General features: G+C 40.9%; 1 protein-coding gene across 2 annotated transcripts in view; it reads right to left on the bottom strand.

Annotated features, from left to right (window-relative positions):
• Positions 1–14,745, bottom strand: part of RIF1 (replication timing regulatory factor 1) — a 29,464-nt gene that overhangs the window by 500 nt on the left and 14,219 nt on the right. Inside the window, exons 20-34 of one of the 2 annotated variants that reach the window (XM_013198089.3) lie at positions 13,801–13,900; positions 12,435–12,699; positions 11,566–11,608; positions 11,068–11,270; positions 10,557–10,656; positions 10,053–10,184; positions 8,869–9,011; positions 7,733–7,822; positions 7,592–7,646; positions 3,289–6,048; positions 2,629–2,766; positions 2,275–2,352; positions 2,052–2,167; positions 1,154–1,307; positions 784–886 (exon numbers count right to left, since the gene is read on the bottom strand). In XM_013198089.3, the coding sequence (XP_013053543.3) occupies positions 784–886; positions 1,154–1,307; positions 2,052–2,167; positions 2,275–2,352; positions 2,629–2,766; positions 3,289–6,048; positions 7,592–7,646; positions 7,733–7,822; positions 8,869–9,011; positions 10,053–10,184; positions 10,557–10,656; positions 11,068–11,270; positions 11,566–11,608; positions 12,435–12,699; positions 13,801–13,900 (4,480 nt within the window). The remainder of the gene's footprint in view (positions 1–783; positions 887–1,153; positions 1,308–2,051; positions 2,168–2,274; positions 2,353–2,628; positions 2,767–3,288; positions 6,049–7,591; positions 7,647–7,732; positions 7,823–8,868; positions 9,012–10,052; positions 10,185–10,556; positions 10,657–11,067; positions 11,271–11,565; positions 11,609–12,434; positions 12,700–13,800; positions 13,901–14,745) is intronic. The other variant, XM_048080994.2, reaches the window with a different exon arrangement.

The following is a 14,745-nucleotide window of genomic DNA, read 5'->3' as shown; positions in this document are numbered from 1 at the left end:
AAAGTATTTGCAGAGTGAGCTTCTGACAAAGGCACCCCTCAGAACTAAATGCTCCCCTTCTTTATAGTGACTTTAAGTTTGATCATGATTATACAACAAAATTAAGGACTGCAATCAAAATATTTGATCCTACTAAAATACTGACCGTTTCCCTCAATACACGTTACCCCACGAATAGTCCAATTTTAAATTGGACAGATGAAGAGAAGTTACTCCTGGGTTTTGTTCTCTGGTTAACCAAATGCTTCAAAGTCTCTCGCAGGAAGAACAATTAGGGATTCCTCTGCATAAAGTAATGGCAAACTCCAAAAATGCACAGGAACATTCAGATAAAAATCTAGTCCCGTAAATCCAAAGGGAGTATCCTGAGAAACATCTGAACTGTCTCGCCTGCCATCAGGCACCTTTTCAGCTCTGCAGTTTCAACTTGCTTTGTTTCTGTGCACGCCCAGAACCAGAGAAGCTACTGCAGTACTGAACAGCTCAGCGGAGACCCTGGTTGAGATCTGGAAAGTGAAGTATGCAGAGCCCTGCCTAACATGCTGTTTACACAAGCTTGTTTAGGGAAAAACACAGCGTATCTTGCCCTCAAATACAGAACAAGTTTAAAAAAGCCATTACTATAGGGCTTCATGAAGTGGCTAACTCAATCACCCATCTAATATGGTAATATCAGCCATTAACTCCTCTCCAAAAACAAAAATAAGTGTTCCCATTAGAAGAGAAGAAAAGCAGCAACAGCAGAAACATCCAAATCCTAAGCAACAAATGGGCAAGAGTTACCTGTTGCAAGTTTCTCGTCATCAACAGATTTATCCTCTACGTTGTTTATTGTTTTCTCTACATCTTCAAGCACTACCAATTCCTCACACCCTCGGGATTTTACCTGCGGGTTTTTGAGGGAACAAAAAACATGTTCAGAGAAAGAGTTATGAGGTGGGACACGCTTTACTCCGTAACAGATGTAATCCTCATTCCCAGTAACTATGTTGTAACCAAGTCCTGTACCATGAAAGACCACCTTTGACAGATAAATCACAGTTCAAAGAAATTTTTCTTGTACAAAAAAAAAAAAATACCTTATTCTTCATGAGGAACGTTAGCAGTTCATCAGGTTAACATTACCTTTCTGGGCACTAGGATTAAACTTTACCTGCTGCTCGTGATATCCTTTAAGAGCTTTTTTAACGTTGGAAACTTTAGGAGAACGGATGGGAAGAGTTTTGATTTCTGATGCTGTCAGAGTACTCAGATCACCCACTGTCTTAATGTTCTTTGCTCGAATGAGCTGCCCCAAACCTCTTGCGCTGCAGCAGGGAAGAAAAAAGGGTTCATTATGCTAAAATCCATGTCCCTTCTCCTTGGCACTGTAGAGCAGGAATAAATCTTACATGAATGCCAATTCACATGCACATAAAGGAAAAAACAACACACAAGAGACATTTCTTCTATCTGCAGCAGCACACTTCTTTGCAATTTATCAATATCCAACCCTGAAATGGGATTCAAAAGCCCAATTACACATAAGAGGAAGCAAAAGAAGCCGAGTACACTAGAAAAGTCCATTCAGAGCAGTTCCTGCTACAGTGTATAGTTTGTTTCTGACATATCCAAATTTCATTAGCTGAGCACCTGGCATTTGTGTGTTTGAAACGTAGATCTTTTCCCCAAAAATCCCACTTGGTCTCTAGTACTCCCAAACAGCAGCAGGATGGTGGCATCTTCAACTAGTGGAGCTATTGGAAGCTCCAATTGCTTTGTCACAGATCATTAAGATCAGTCTGCTCTGTCTTACAAACTAGGGAAAGTTCCCTGTGTCTGGCTGCAAGCTCTTCACAAGAGAGACAACTGGTTTGGAATTGTTCAAGTAAAGTCTCCCTCACCATCCAACCTCCCTCCTTCTAAAAGATGCTTTGTTTTTTCCCTGCAAAAGGTGTCTCTAATTCATCACTTTGCATCACAAAAATTGCTTTTGCCTTTTTTTTTTTTTTTTAAAATCCAGTAAGAATTTTCTATTGAAACCTGATCTTCCAAAGCAACAATGTACTTACCATATATTTGATGTAATCTGAGGTAAAATTACATCGACTGGTGCCTTACAGCCTGCTAAGGCAGGATACATGCATTCTGTAGGAGAAGGCAGTGATTCCTTAGCCATTTCTGTAATCTTTGAACAACAGAGAAAAGTTATTAAATTAACTATCACACAACTGAATACAAGAAAAATAAGAGTACAAGAAAAATAAGAGAAACATGAACCAAAGCACTTCTTACTAAACACTTCTTTGAGCTCTTAAATTTAGGGTTACGAGATCCTGGGGACAGAAATCCTTTGGTTGGAGTGGTAATATGCTGGATAGAAAAAGAGGAAAAAATCTCTCAGGATTGTAAGAATTCAGTTAGCTAACTTTCTAGCTATCTACATTTCAGACTGTACTTGTCTTTAGAGAGCAACAGAATGAACAAGACTAAAACAGTTACAGCTATTTCTTAAACTTACTGATTCTCTACTCTTCACCCTTTTAACTGTTTGTTAACTGCTTGCAAGTGACCGTGAACATACACTACAGCTACGTTAACATGAGAAACAGAAGACTTACGACATACTGAACACGTGTAAGAACTTACCTTAGCCTGAATGTTAGATAAGATTTTAAGACTTCGTGAAGATGGTGAAGAATGGGATCTAATGACAGGGCTCCTCCTGTCTATGTCATCTGCCAGTCCTTCTTGATAAATGGGATTTGCAAAAGAGACACGTCGAATCTGGTTTTAGAAAAAGCAGTTTTTAATCAGATGAACTCAGACCACCCCACTCTGGTGAAAGAAGTCTGAAGAGACAAAATAACTCAGTTTGAAATGGGTAGCGTTATTCAAGTTCTTGAATGACACTAATCATGCTTCACCCAAGGACAGAAACTGTGGCTACCTTATTGCTAAAGGAAACATGCAGTGCATTTTGTAAAAATGCTTCTCAAAACCCACTGGTAAGACCCTGCCTGTGCATTCAATGGTTTTGCAGTTTTTTGTTCCGCTGCCACTCAGGCATGCAAACTAGCCCTTGGCACTCGGCTTCAAAAATTAAACTCCCAAGCCCCAATAACACAAGCCTGCCAGTGCTTGTGCATTATGGAAAAAAATCCCCAAGTCTTCATCTTCATTATTTTTTCATTGTAAATACTGTTAAGGTCAGTAACTGAGTGCCTTTGGAACTCGTTATACTGTTCCACATCCCAGTTATGAACAGAATGAACTGCGAGTATCACAGAACGAATCGCATTACCATACCTTATTAGCAGGTGACAGGGAATCGTCCTCTTGATTTCTTTTTACACCTCTCTTTAAAATGCTCGTGGATGGAGAAGCCGAAGGAGACCACATGCAGCGTGCCTGCATACTGTTAGGGCTTTCGTTTACTAAAGCGAAAGAATCAAGATTTTCTGGCTTCTGAGGTGAATCCACATTGTTATTTTCTACTGCACCTTCACCCTCTACAGCGAGATTTTCAGGCACTGTAATTTCAGTTTCTATCAATTCCTCTTTCATCTCTTTATCTAGAATAGCGCAACTTTCTGCTATAGCGTTCTCAGCTTGTTCTTTATCATCTTGATTGCTTTCTAGTTCATTCATCTCTTCTCTCTCAGGCCTGCTAACAACGCTCAGTGCCCCAGGTATCTCCTCCATTGGTCCATTCTCATTTTCTTCTTCCTTTACTGTAGCTCCTGGTTCTTCACTGTGATTCCCTGCAGCCAGGCAGCTGTCAGCAGGCTCATCTGAAGCACACTCGGTTACACCCTGTTCAGTTCCGTCATCCTCATCAACGGCTACTTTTACTTCCATTATGGAATCATCAAGTTCACCTGTTACACGTGCTGGATTCTCCTCCTCCTCCATACTGCAAGTGTTCCCTTGCACGTTATCTTCAGATTTTCTCTCTCCTTCCAAGTTGAACGCGCTGGGTTCCTTAAAATGAAGCCGTGGTGTGCTCATTGCACAAGGTGCCATGGCCAAGCTCTCCTCAAAATTTGAGCTAGCAGACATCTCTGATGTATCTACGGCTGTCTGAACTGGGGTGGTTTGGGGCTCGTTCGGGTCAGGACTGTCCTCAGTTTTCAGCTCAGTGAATGACATTGCTGGCTGCTTTGCCTTTCTGTAACAGCAATCGCAGCTCCTTAGTTTTCTCTGCCTTTTGCTTCTCTTGTGCTGACACTCAGGTACTTGCAAAGAGGAAGGCTCGCTACCTGAAGCATTCGCTCCTTGTACATGGTCAGGCAGAACACTCGAACAGTCTCCTGCATTTCTTTGCCTTTCAATGTGTGTGTTTTCCTCTCCTGCTTTCAGAACTTCAGATACACTTGGGTCGGTAAAAGATTCTGTCACCACCCCGGTCTTGGTTTGTTCCCCACATGTGTTCTGCATATCAGGTGAAGTCTCTGGGCAGGCAGATCCCCCAGCTCCACCAGCATCTGTAGGAATTACTTCATTTTTCAGGTCCTTTTTCAGGTCCTGTGGTTCAGCCAATGACATGTCTGTGCTGACTTCATCACTTAGTTCACTTCTATTTGTTTCCAACAGATTTTTACTTTCGTTTTCTTGGGAAGACACCTCCTCCTGGCCACGGCTTCCTGGCTGTAGGTCTTTCAATTTACCTTCAAGAGGATCACTTCTGGTTTTCACTTTTCCAGGTTTCTTCTTCTTTATGCTTTCTTCCTTGGTCTCACAGCCATCAGCCTCTGAATTTTCTATGCTGGAAAGCAATCCTTGTGAGCTGCTTCTTGTATGGTATCGGGGGCGTTCCTTTTTCTTCTCGCCTATTGTACCTGAGCTACAGTCTTGACCTTCCACGTCCATCTTCAATTTATCTTCTGACTTCCTAGTGCTTTTGTTCACCTCCTCATCACCCACTGAGCCAGAGTCCTCTGCAGCAGCTCTCTCAGGTAGGCTGCTTTCTTTTCTGTTTGCAGTGTCTGTTGTTTTCCCAGACACTGCTTTCTGCTTTTGGGATACATCGTCTTTAGTCTGTGGCAACTTCTTTTGCAGGGATTTTTCATCTTCTTTACGTTTGTCTTTTTTCTGGTGGCCGTCTTCCTTATCTTGACTACCCGCTGACACTTCTCCGGTTTCTGACCGTCGCCTTGAAGAACGTCTTAGTGTTTTCTGACTAGGAGACACGTGTGGGACCTGATTATCATCATCTGTTACCTGGTCAGATGAACCAGCTGCCTCTGGGGGCTTATTTTCTTTAGAATCCGTATCTAAAGCCCGAACCCTTTCTATTTCTGCTATTGCATCTTCAACTTTTTTAATTTCTGCTTCTGTAGAACTGAGAGCTTGGGACTGAGCAGTGAGAACACGTTCCGTGTCCTCCACGGCACAAGACGGTTCAGAACTGGTTTCCATACTGTTGGAAACAACAGACTCTTGCGCACTTTTCTCTTGTTCTGACCTACTTAACCTGGAATGCTTATTTTCTAGCTGCTCCAGTTTACTCTGCCTGCGAGTTAGCCTCCGTATTGCAGTAAATATTTGTTCAGACTGTGAAGAATTTTTGTTCTCTTCTCCAGATTTTTCTAGTTTAGTAGCAGTCTTGCACTTGTTTGTATTTTCCTGTTTATCTGGCACAGAAGAGCTTCCAGACATCTCTGACATACTGTTTAACGCTGAAACGCTAAAGGGTCTGTTCTCTGAACTGTCAAATTTCTCCAAAGTAATAAAAGATTGCCGTCGGCTTGCAGGCTGGGGAGTTCCAGAAATTACATCACTTGAAGTCGAACTGCTACTGACATTTGAAGCGTCTTTGTTTCCTACTGACGACTCCTTTGAAACTGTTTCTGTAGTACTTTTTTCTAACCCCTCTCCAACTGCTGGCTCCTCCTGCATCAGTTCAGCCATGTCACTTTTTGACTCCCCTTCACTATTTACAGTTGAGTTGCTCTCCATGTGAGTAACAGACTTCTTTCTCACATCCTCAAGAGAGTTATCTGATTTGCAGTCCCCCGTGGTTTCATCTGATTCAGTGATGCAGCCTTCACTCTTTCCATTTTCTTCCTGTCCCAAAAACATGAACAGCAAGGTCTGTATTTTTGCTATGGATATGATATAAAAAACAGATCTGGTGAAACAGAAAACAAAACACCCATGAGGATTTTCAAGCCACCCTTCCATCAAATTATCTTACAATGTGTCCTTCAGTAGACAATTTTTTTTGTTTTTATTCTTCCGCAGAATAGTTGAGGTTGGCAGGGACTTCTGGATGTCACCTGGGCCAACCCCCTGCTCAAGGAGGGCCACCCGGAGCAGGTTGCCCAGGACTATGTCCAGGTGCCTTCTAAAGATCTCCAAGGAGAGAGACCTTCCCTCTCTGGGCAGTACGTGCCAGTGCTCCAGCACCTGCACAGTGAAAAAACACTTCCTGATGCTCAGACAGAACCTCCTGTCTCACTGTGCCCCTTGCCTCCTGTCCTGACACCATGGAAAGGAGCCTGGCTCTGCCTTCTTTGTACCCCCCTTCGGATATTTGTCTCGAAGAGATCTCCCCACAGCCTCTTCTCCAGGCTGAAGAGTTTCTCAGACTTTCCTCGCAGGAGAGGTGCTCCAGTCCCTTCATGGACTCCCTCCAGTACGTCCATGTCCCTCCTGTGCTGGGGGCCCAGAACTGGGCCCAGCGCTCCAGCTGTGGTCTCACCAGTGCTGACTGAAGGGGAAAGACCACCTCCCCCAAACCTGCTGCGAGGGCTTTGCCTCATGCAGCCAAGGCTACCATTGGCCTTCTTAGTGGCAAGGTCACTGAATAACAGCTATCAACAATAACTTTTAAAAGTGAAAAGAGTTACAGCAAGACATGATGCATATAAAGTACACCCACTGAAAGGAAAGGTGTTATGGAAAAGTCAGCAAGTGTTAGGATTCCTAGCACAAAGCTAGGCAATTTGCAGAACAGCACCACAGTTAAGTCGCGGCAAGTCTATGCTGCAGCTTCCAAATTCCACCCCCCCAGTAAAATATTACTGGTGGGGCATACAAATGATTGAACTAAGTTCCTATGATATCTGTACGCTGCGTAACAAAGCAATTTAAATGCATCCTTGTTAAAACTTATTAAAACCCTTGTTGAATCTTCACATTTTGAAATTAAATTCAAACATTTAATGATTGGCCTCTTCTAGTTTAAGTTAGGCAGAGCAGAACACAGCACGAAGAACACTGCAATTAGTATCAAATTAAAACCTACTGATGAAATGAAACACAAATTGTAAGAGCTCTCAGTGTATTCTATAGTCACGTAGTCTGTGTCAGTATTATGCAGAACTGGGAAAAACTAGAGGAGGTTCAAGAAAAACAAGATATTCTTGGGAGCCTTACAGGTTAATCAACATGGAGAAAGAAAAGGATTCCTGTGAACAGATACATTTGGGGGCACTTTTTTTTTTTTTCTCAAATAGTTTCCAAAGCAATTTAAACCCACTCATTTATCATACACAGTAATCAAAGAGTTTTGCCGTCAATTATCAGAGCTATAGATATGAAGAAAACATCACGGATATGGTTACAGTTCTGGTATCTTAACTACCATTAGACAATGAGAAATTACCTGAGGATTGTTTTTATTATCTTCTTTTGCATTTTCTATTAAAGATGGCTTTTCCCTAAAATAAAAGTTAATTAAATTAGAAGGGCTGCAAAAAAAGGGGGGGAGGGGACCTTTAACATCATACTGGCCACCTTTACTTACAATGAATCTTCCTGGCTCTGAGTATACTGAGAAAATAAGGTTGTATCTTGTGAAGTGTCTAAATTGTTGTACATAGCAGGAATACCAATTCTGAAACAAAACCAGAAATGGTTAAGTTGGAGTATTTAAAAAAATTGGTGAGATGGGGTAGTATAATGCATTCATCATAAGACAGCACGCTCTTGCAGGAACTAGACTGAACTTCCAAGCTCTTAAGACTACTCAAAGAGCAACATGCACCAAAGCACAGACTGCTGTAAAAAAAAAAAAAAAAGCAAAGTAACGTGCACCAAATATCAGGAGACTGCGGTCACACACACTGCTCCACGTTCTGGAAAGGAAAGGACACAGCATTGCTACCTGCTGCCACAACCTGAGCAGTCCAACTGGCAAAAGAAAGCACCGAGTGTATGCAGATCGTGATTCAACTCCTTACTGGAAGGCTGCTATTTTCAGCGGCATCAAATCTTTTGCAACATGCTTATGGAGGGTGCGTGTGGGGAGGGGTAGGGAATAAAGAGCTGTGGTTGGGATCCCACTGTGCGAGGAATTCACCAACACACGCTGACTGCATTAACCAACTGGGTTCCTGTAAAGCACTATTGTACACAAATTTTGCTTGCAGTCTGTTTTTGTGAACATCTGCCTGAATACAGAAGATACTCTAGTGCTATTTTCTCACACACAAAAAAAAGAAAATTGAAAAGGAATCTTTGAATTAAAGATGAGTTTTGGGAATAGCCTAATTTGACATGCTGCTTACATAAGACTTCTCTTTCAAAGTTAGAGCTTTTCCATCAGATGAGGAAAGAAAACCAGAATTTCCACAATTCAAGAAAAATGCCAGCTTCTGTTTCATATTGCAAACGAGAGTCATTAAGTAAAAATGTAAACTCCAAGTATCAAACTCCAAACAGATAGACTATATTTAGCCACAGGAGGAACTGCAGGTCAGAAAATAATTTGACTGCTTTAAGACAGTAAGCCAGGGAACTCTGTCAGCTTTAAACATTTTAACTTGTACGGAAGAGTCGGATTTAACCACAGTGGGTAACCTGAGATAGCGGAAGTGAAGTGATGTCTTACTCAATGTAATGACATTTCATGCTAAGTTTAAAAGAAAACTAATTACAAACCTCTTTGACCTAAGCACTTCTTTTTGATGTTCTGTCAATATTCTTGGTTTTGCTTCTGGAGGAATGAACACAAAATCGACAGATTTCTCTTCTTCCAGAAGTATCTCGCTTTTAGCCTTCGAAGATGAAAACTCTAGTTTTAACTAGAGAAAGGAAAAAAGGTGGATTAGAAACAAGACAGTGGAACTGACAACGCTTTCATCACTCACAGGTACAGCGATCCTAAACAGAACAGTTTTCAGATAACCACAGTTCTTTCAGCATATTAATCAACACAAATCCTTCAGTAGGTGCTGATTTTCTTTACCAGTCTTTTTTTTTCTTCCAACACTACCACCTACGAGAGTTTCTTCAACCCCTCCTCTTCGCCCTTACGTAAACTTTTGCACTTCCTTTAGCATCTGGAAGTTCAAAGACTGTAACACACCTTTATTGAGGGTACCTCAATTTGTAAGGACTATTATTTGCTGTTGTTTACTTAATCAGTAGTTTCTTAAGAGTATGATACTGTGGCTCCCACTGAAAGAACAACTTGATATCACTCAAGGGTGACAAAAACAATTTAAGTTGCACTGCACCGCCCTGGCTGGGCAACTTAAGTACCAGCATCGCTGTACCTGCCATCTCCAACACACTCAAAGGACAGAAAAACACCAGTACCCTTCCTTGTTCTCAGGCAGATTTACCCTTTTCAACAGCTCTCACCTGCAGATTTAGGAGGGAACGCAGGAGCTCTGACTGTCTGAACATGATTCCTGCCACCTCCATCTACCAGAAGCTGGTTGCTAAGCACACGGGTACACAGAACATCTCGATGGTGTAACAGAACAGACTAATAATTACTTTACAAAAACAGTCTGAAAACTTAAGTTCCAGATCCAAGAAAAGTAACAGCTACAAACTTGCCAGCCTCCTTCTTGTAACAGATGTCCTGCCCTTTGCTTCCTAATACAAGTGACAGATTGGCAACCCATCAAGCAGCCTTCCACCATCCCCACCCAAAACTCAGCCATCTGTAAACTTACCAGAGAATTTGAACAGAAAAATTCAACTAAGTGCACTGTACAGCTAAGTTTAAAAAAAATCTCAATCAATTCATTGATTTTAGTTCAGAAGTCACGCCAGCATGTTTAGGTGCAGAATGTAACGGATTTGATGGTCACACCTATCTGTGAACACCTTACCTTTGCAGGTGTTACTTGCACATTACTGGGCTTGTCTTTTAGTTCATTTGTCTGAGCCAATATGGAGTCTCGTTTTCGACCCAGATTCGCTTCCATCCCACTCATCTTTGCATCCCACTGTGAATTTTCCATCTATTCAAGGAAAAATACAGCCAATATGTTATATGAAGAAACTCCACGCTCACAAATCCACCCTGAAACATTCATTTCTACAACTAAACACACTCCTTTTTTCATCTAAATTATGTAGAGGACAACTTGAAAAAAATCATTATTTTGAACAAGCTCATAGAACCCCAAGTTTTAAACGTATAAACTGTTAAGAGCCAGCTCAGTCTCCTGATGGTATTTACCCAGCACAGTTCATCATTCCAGACATGAAGCAATTGCAAGACAGTCGCATCGAAAATCAAAATTGACCTCTGCACTCCCAGGAAGTTACCCACTAGGTGAAGCGGGTAATTCACCCACAACGAAGGCACCCACTAGGTACAAAGAATTTACCTCCTCAGAGAACGGCGTGCTATGTTCTTCAGCTATCTCAATGCTTTCAAAGCCAGGCAGCAGGAGTGGAATTTTCTGTTTGGCTTGGCTTAACACAGACCTGCTCAACCAAAAAAAATTAGACTTACGAGGGTGGAAGTATGTAACAAGACCAGCAGACACCCCAGCTCTCACAAGAGGCAGAATATAAGTGGTGACCAGAACAATGCTAATTCATTTATACCTAACCTGAGATCTCTTCCTTGAAAGTGTTACAGTCAAATAAACCTATACACAGATTTCTAGGCTTATTCCTTAAACGTTCTTCCAAGCTTTCTAGAACAAAACCACCTATATACATTGCCCTGCATAACTGAACAGCATACTAGCCATGTTTTCCTTTCCACAGCCACGTACTTCGCGAAGTCTAGCTCTTACAGTCAGGGAGAGGACCTGCTTTAAGCTGCACTGACCTTATTCATATTTTGTTCCAGTCCAAGCCACACACAATATACAAAAAAACGTTTCTTACTTTAATTCTTCAGGGTATGTCAGTGATGCAGCCTTAGCAAATGTTGCGTTCCAGAAGTGGGCACACTGCTTGCGGATCTGTTTGCTCTTATGCTGAAACATTACGCAGAGCAACGGAGAAAGCTGCTCTAGCAGTTCGCTGTCGTAAGCGCCAGTGCAGTGAGACTGCAAACACTGAATTATCTCGGCCAGGAGTTTTTCAAGCTGAGGGAAGGAAGAAGTATTTAGTTTTAATATTTCATTTGCTATTTGAAAGTTCTGTTTTGTTTAAAAACACACAAAACCCAGATAACGTTATGGCCTGAACAAACAAGTTTAGGCATCACACCACAGAAGTCTCACTAATATCTAAGCTTACTTGTCTTAGTAACCTTTTTTAGTTTAAAACAGTTAAACCTCTACCTTCACTACAATTTTGTTCAGAATACAGAATGAACAGCAAGAACTCTACAACGCCATATATCTTCCCAACCCACAGCTGTTTCTCCAGAAAATTTACCTTGTTGTTAAGATTACTGTATGCTTTAGGTACATCAGCAAGCCTGCCAAAACAAACAAAAAGAATTATGAGATGTTTTGCTCTCATGTATCCTAAGAATTAAACACACACACACACTCAAGCACTGCACACTAGTTTTATTACACAACTTAATGAAATTACATTATACAATGTAAATTACCTCACACAAGTTACCCAATGTCTAGCCACTATAAAATGAAGTACTGTTAATAAATATTGTCACAGTATTGAAATTAAATGGCAGCTAGAAGCCAAACAATTTAGTCTTACAGAAATGTCTCTTTGGTGTGAATGTAATGGCAACACTGGAAATACTAAGCCTTCAGAAGTCCTAAAGCTTCCGTTCCATGTATAAATACCTAAGTTTTTGGTTTTATTTCTAAAAAAAACTTACAATGGAGACTGCTATTCACATGCATGTTTTTGGAATCCCCCAGAAGGTTCTTGCATCAGCAAGAACCGAGGACCACCACGTGTGCTGACTGCTGCCATGTGCCACTAGGGCCACCTCTGGCAGCCCACCTTAGCTCAGGCACCACCACACATTCAAGTCCCAGCAGCTCAGTTTACACACAGCAATTGTGGAAGAGCAACTTGAGTGATGATCTTACAGATCCATTCTTTCTGCAGTGCTTGTGTGCACCACAAGAGTAGCACCCACCAGCTAGGCTGAAAATACAGCAAAGTAACTGGTGCCCTTAGAGCTGAGACTCCACAGAAGCTGAACATTCTTAGCGTCCTAGGGTCAGTGCTTTGAAAAACCCTGGGTTATGTTTAAACACACGAAGTGATGTAGACTACACAAAGTTTCATTAATATGCAGCAACACAATGAATGCAAATACTCACTTTGTTTTTTCATAAAACACTGCCAGTGGTTTTGAAAAAATTGCGAACATCGTCCCAATCACCGAAGGCAAGGAAACGTGGCTGATGATGTTGTGAAGAATAGCAATAATTGAAGGACCAACAGAGACCAATGCTTCTGAACAGATTTCGTTGGAACTGAACGTATGGAAAGAGTTTATTAACATCACCAGGAGTTTAAACAGAGAAGAAAGCTTTCCAAGGGGCTCCCTTTTCTTCTTAGACCAATCCGTAGGTGTCTGTGGAGCTAACATTAAAAAGAAAAAAAAGAAATATTTTTCCCTATGTAACTAACATGCATTACAAACAAAGTGCATGGAACAGTACTATATTGACATACTAATAGTTTAAAACCAGACCTAAAAGACAACATACATTTTTTAATACACAACTTTATCGTACCACTACAGATAGAGATCCTATTCCTCCTATTTTATTTGTGGTTGGTCACACAAATCACTGTTTTTAGCATCTTTAATGCCTACTTGGCAGAGACAGCAACCAAGCTAGAAATATTAGCTGACAGGTGTAAATTCTGGAACAGGTGAGGGGAGGGAAGGGGAAGTATCAAGTTTCATTCAAAAATATAGTTTCCATCATGTTTTTTCTCATTAGCATTTCCCATTAAAGCACTCATTCTTTCAGCAGTCCAACACAATGGCTTGCTACCTCTACAACAAATTCAGCTGGGACAGAGAAGTTACAAAAACACTGAGCTTTACACTGAATTATTTTGGAAATCAGTTCTTCAGTTCTAAACAGGAGCAGGGAACAAAGACTATTTTGCATACAAAGATCTTTTGTATTCTATCAAATATATACTATTACAATGCAAAGCAGCTTCACAAGCAGCAGCCTTTTAACTGTTATACTAACAGCTTAACATCAATTTCAGAGCGGTATTTATTACATATTTAGACTACAGAGAGTGATCAAGCATTACTGCTTCAGATTGTTTGAACAAAGCAGAAGCAGATTTCATCTATAAATTATAGCTGAAACATCAAATGCAACTCCAGACAGAGCTGTGTCCTACAACGAGCTGAGATCAAACGTAGCCTTCATGGTTACATGAATTTCAAGCTTTCTCTGTCAAGCTAACGTAGTAACTACTCAGCTGCTCAAAAATCAGAATAGCTCTAGTACTTAAATATGCATACTGGATGATGTTTTGAGTTCCTTTTTAAGACTGTTTGTCAATCCCTCCAATGCTTCGCTAATATGCGTAACATACATAGACGACTGATAGCCTACAGTCATCACTTCGGCATCTGCAGTAACTCCTATTTTCAAGCAAACCTGAGAGAGAGAGAGACAGAAAACCCCAACACTCAAGATATTTTCTTACATCTGTTTTTTGGCTGATATTTAATACCATATGGTGCAAAGTTGATGCAGTCAACCATAACTGATATAATATGGGTGAGACCATCCATCATTGAAGACACCTGAGAAAAAAAAAACAGAAGTCATCAGCAAAGCCCAGAAGAACTGCAATGACAGAAAAACTGTGTTGGCCCTTCAGCACTGCAGTGCAAAAGAGCTTTTACATTTAAAAGCGGGTATAAAGCTCTTGTGCATTGTCAGGTAAGACTAAGGTAAGTTTACAAGCAAGCTGAAGATTCAGTCTTCCCACTCTCAACAAATGACGCACGAACATATGCATAAACTAAGGAAGCGAAGCAGTAACAGACAGCTGTGAGAAGGTGTTAGATTTAAGAACGTACAGCAAAACGTTAGCATTCAGGGTACAAGGTACTAACCATCTGGCACAACACATTACCACATCTCAGTGTGTGCTTAATTCAGTAACTATACTCAATCTGATTTTCAGAAAAGCCACTGTAGGCATAAGCGCAAGATTTTAACAGAATTATATTAAGGGAGCACAATGAGTTGTTACTACACATTAAGAGATCCATGTCAAGCATTGTTTCAATCCATCACAAACTCTTCTAAATAATAAACGCATTGCTTTTAAAAGGGCCAAAAACCCGTTTGTATCAATACAACAACTGAAGCTCTAAGTACAGGTTTGTTTTTGAAAATTGAAGTTTATCAGAATACAGCCACATCAAAAAGTTACAATGACGTAACCCTCCAAATCAAGTTATGCCCTCTAAATTCTACACTGCTATTCTATCCTCCTTCCTAATCACAACGCTTCTTTTGTGGTACTTGTTAATTCAACCTGAAGTTCCTTCATGTAGAAAAAAATTTCAACTGGCCAAACTGTGTTTACCATGATGTTGATGACGTTCACCAAAACAATTACTTAAATATTCAGAAGACA

The sequence above is a fragment of the Anser cygnoides genome, chromosome 6, assembly GCF_040182565.1.
Source record: "Anser cygnoides isolate HZ-2024a breed goose chromosome 6, Taihu_goose_T2T_genome, whole genome shotgun sequence".
Taxonomy (NCBI): domain Eukaryota; kingdom Metazoa; phylum Chordata; class Aves; order Anseriformes; family Anatidae; genus Anser; species Anser cygnoides.
Note: the sequence above shows the minus strand (reverse complement) of the source record. Positions and strands in the feature narration are given on the sequence as shown.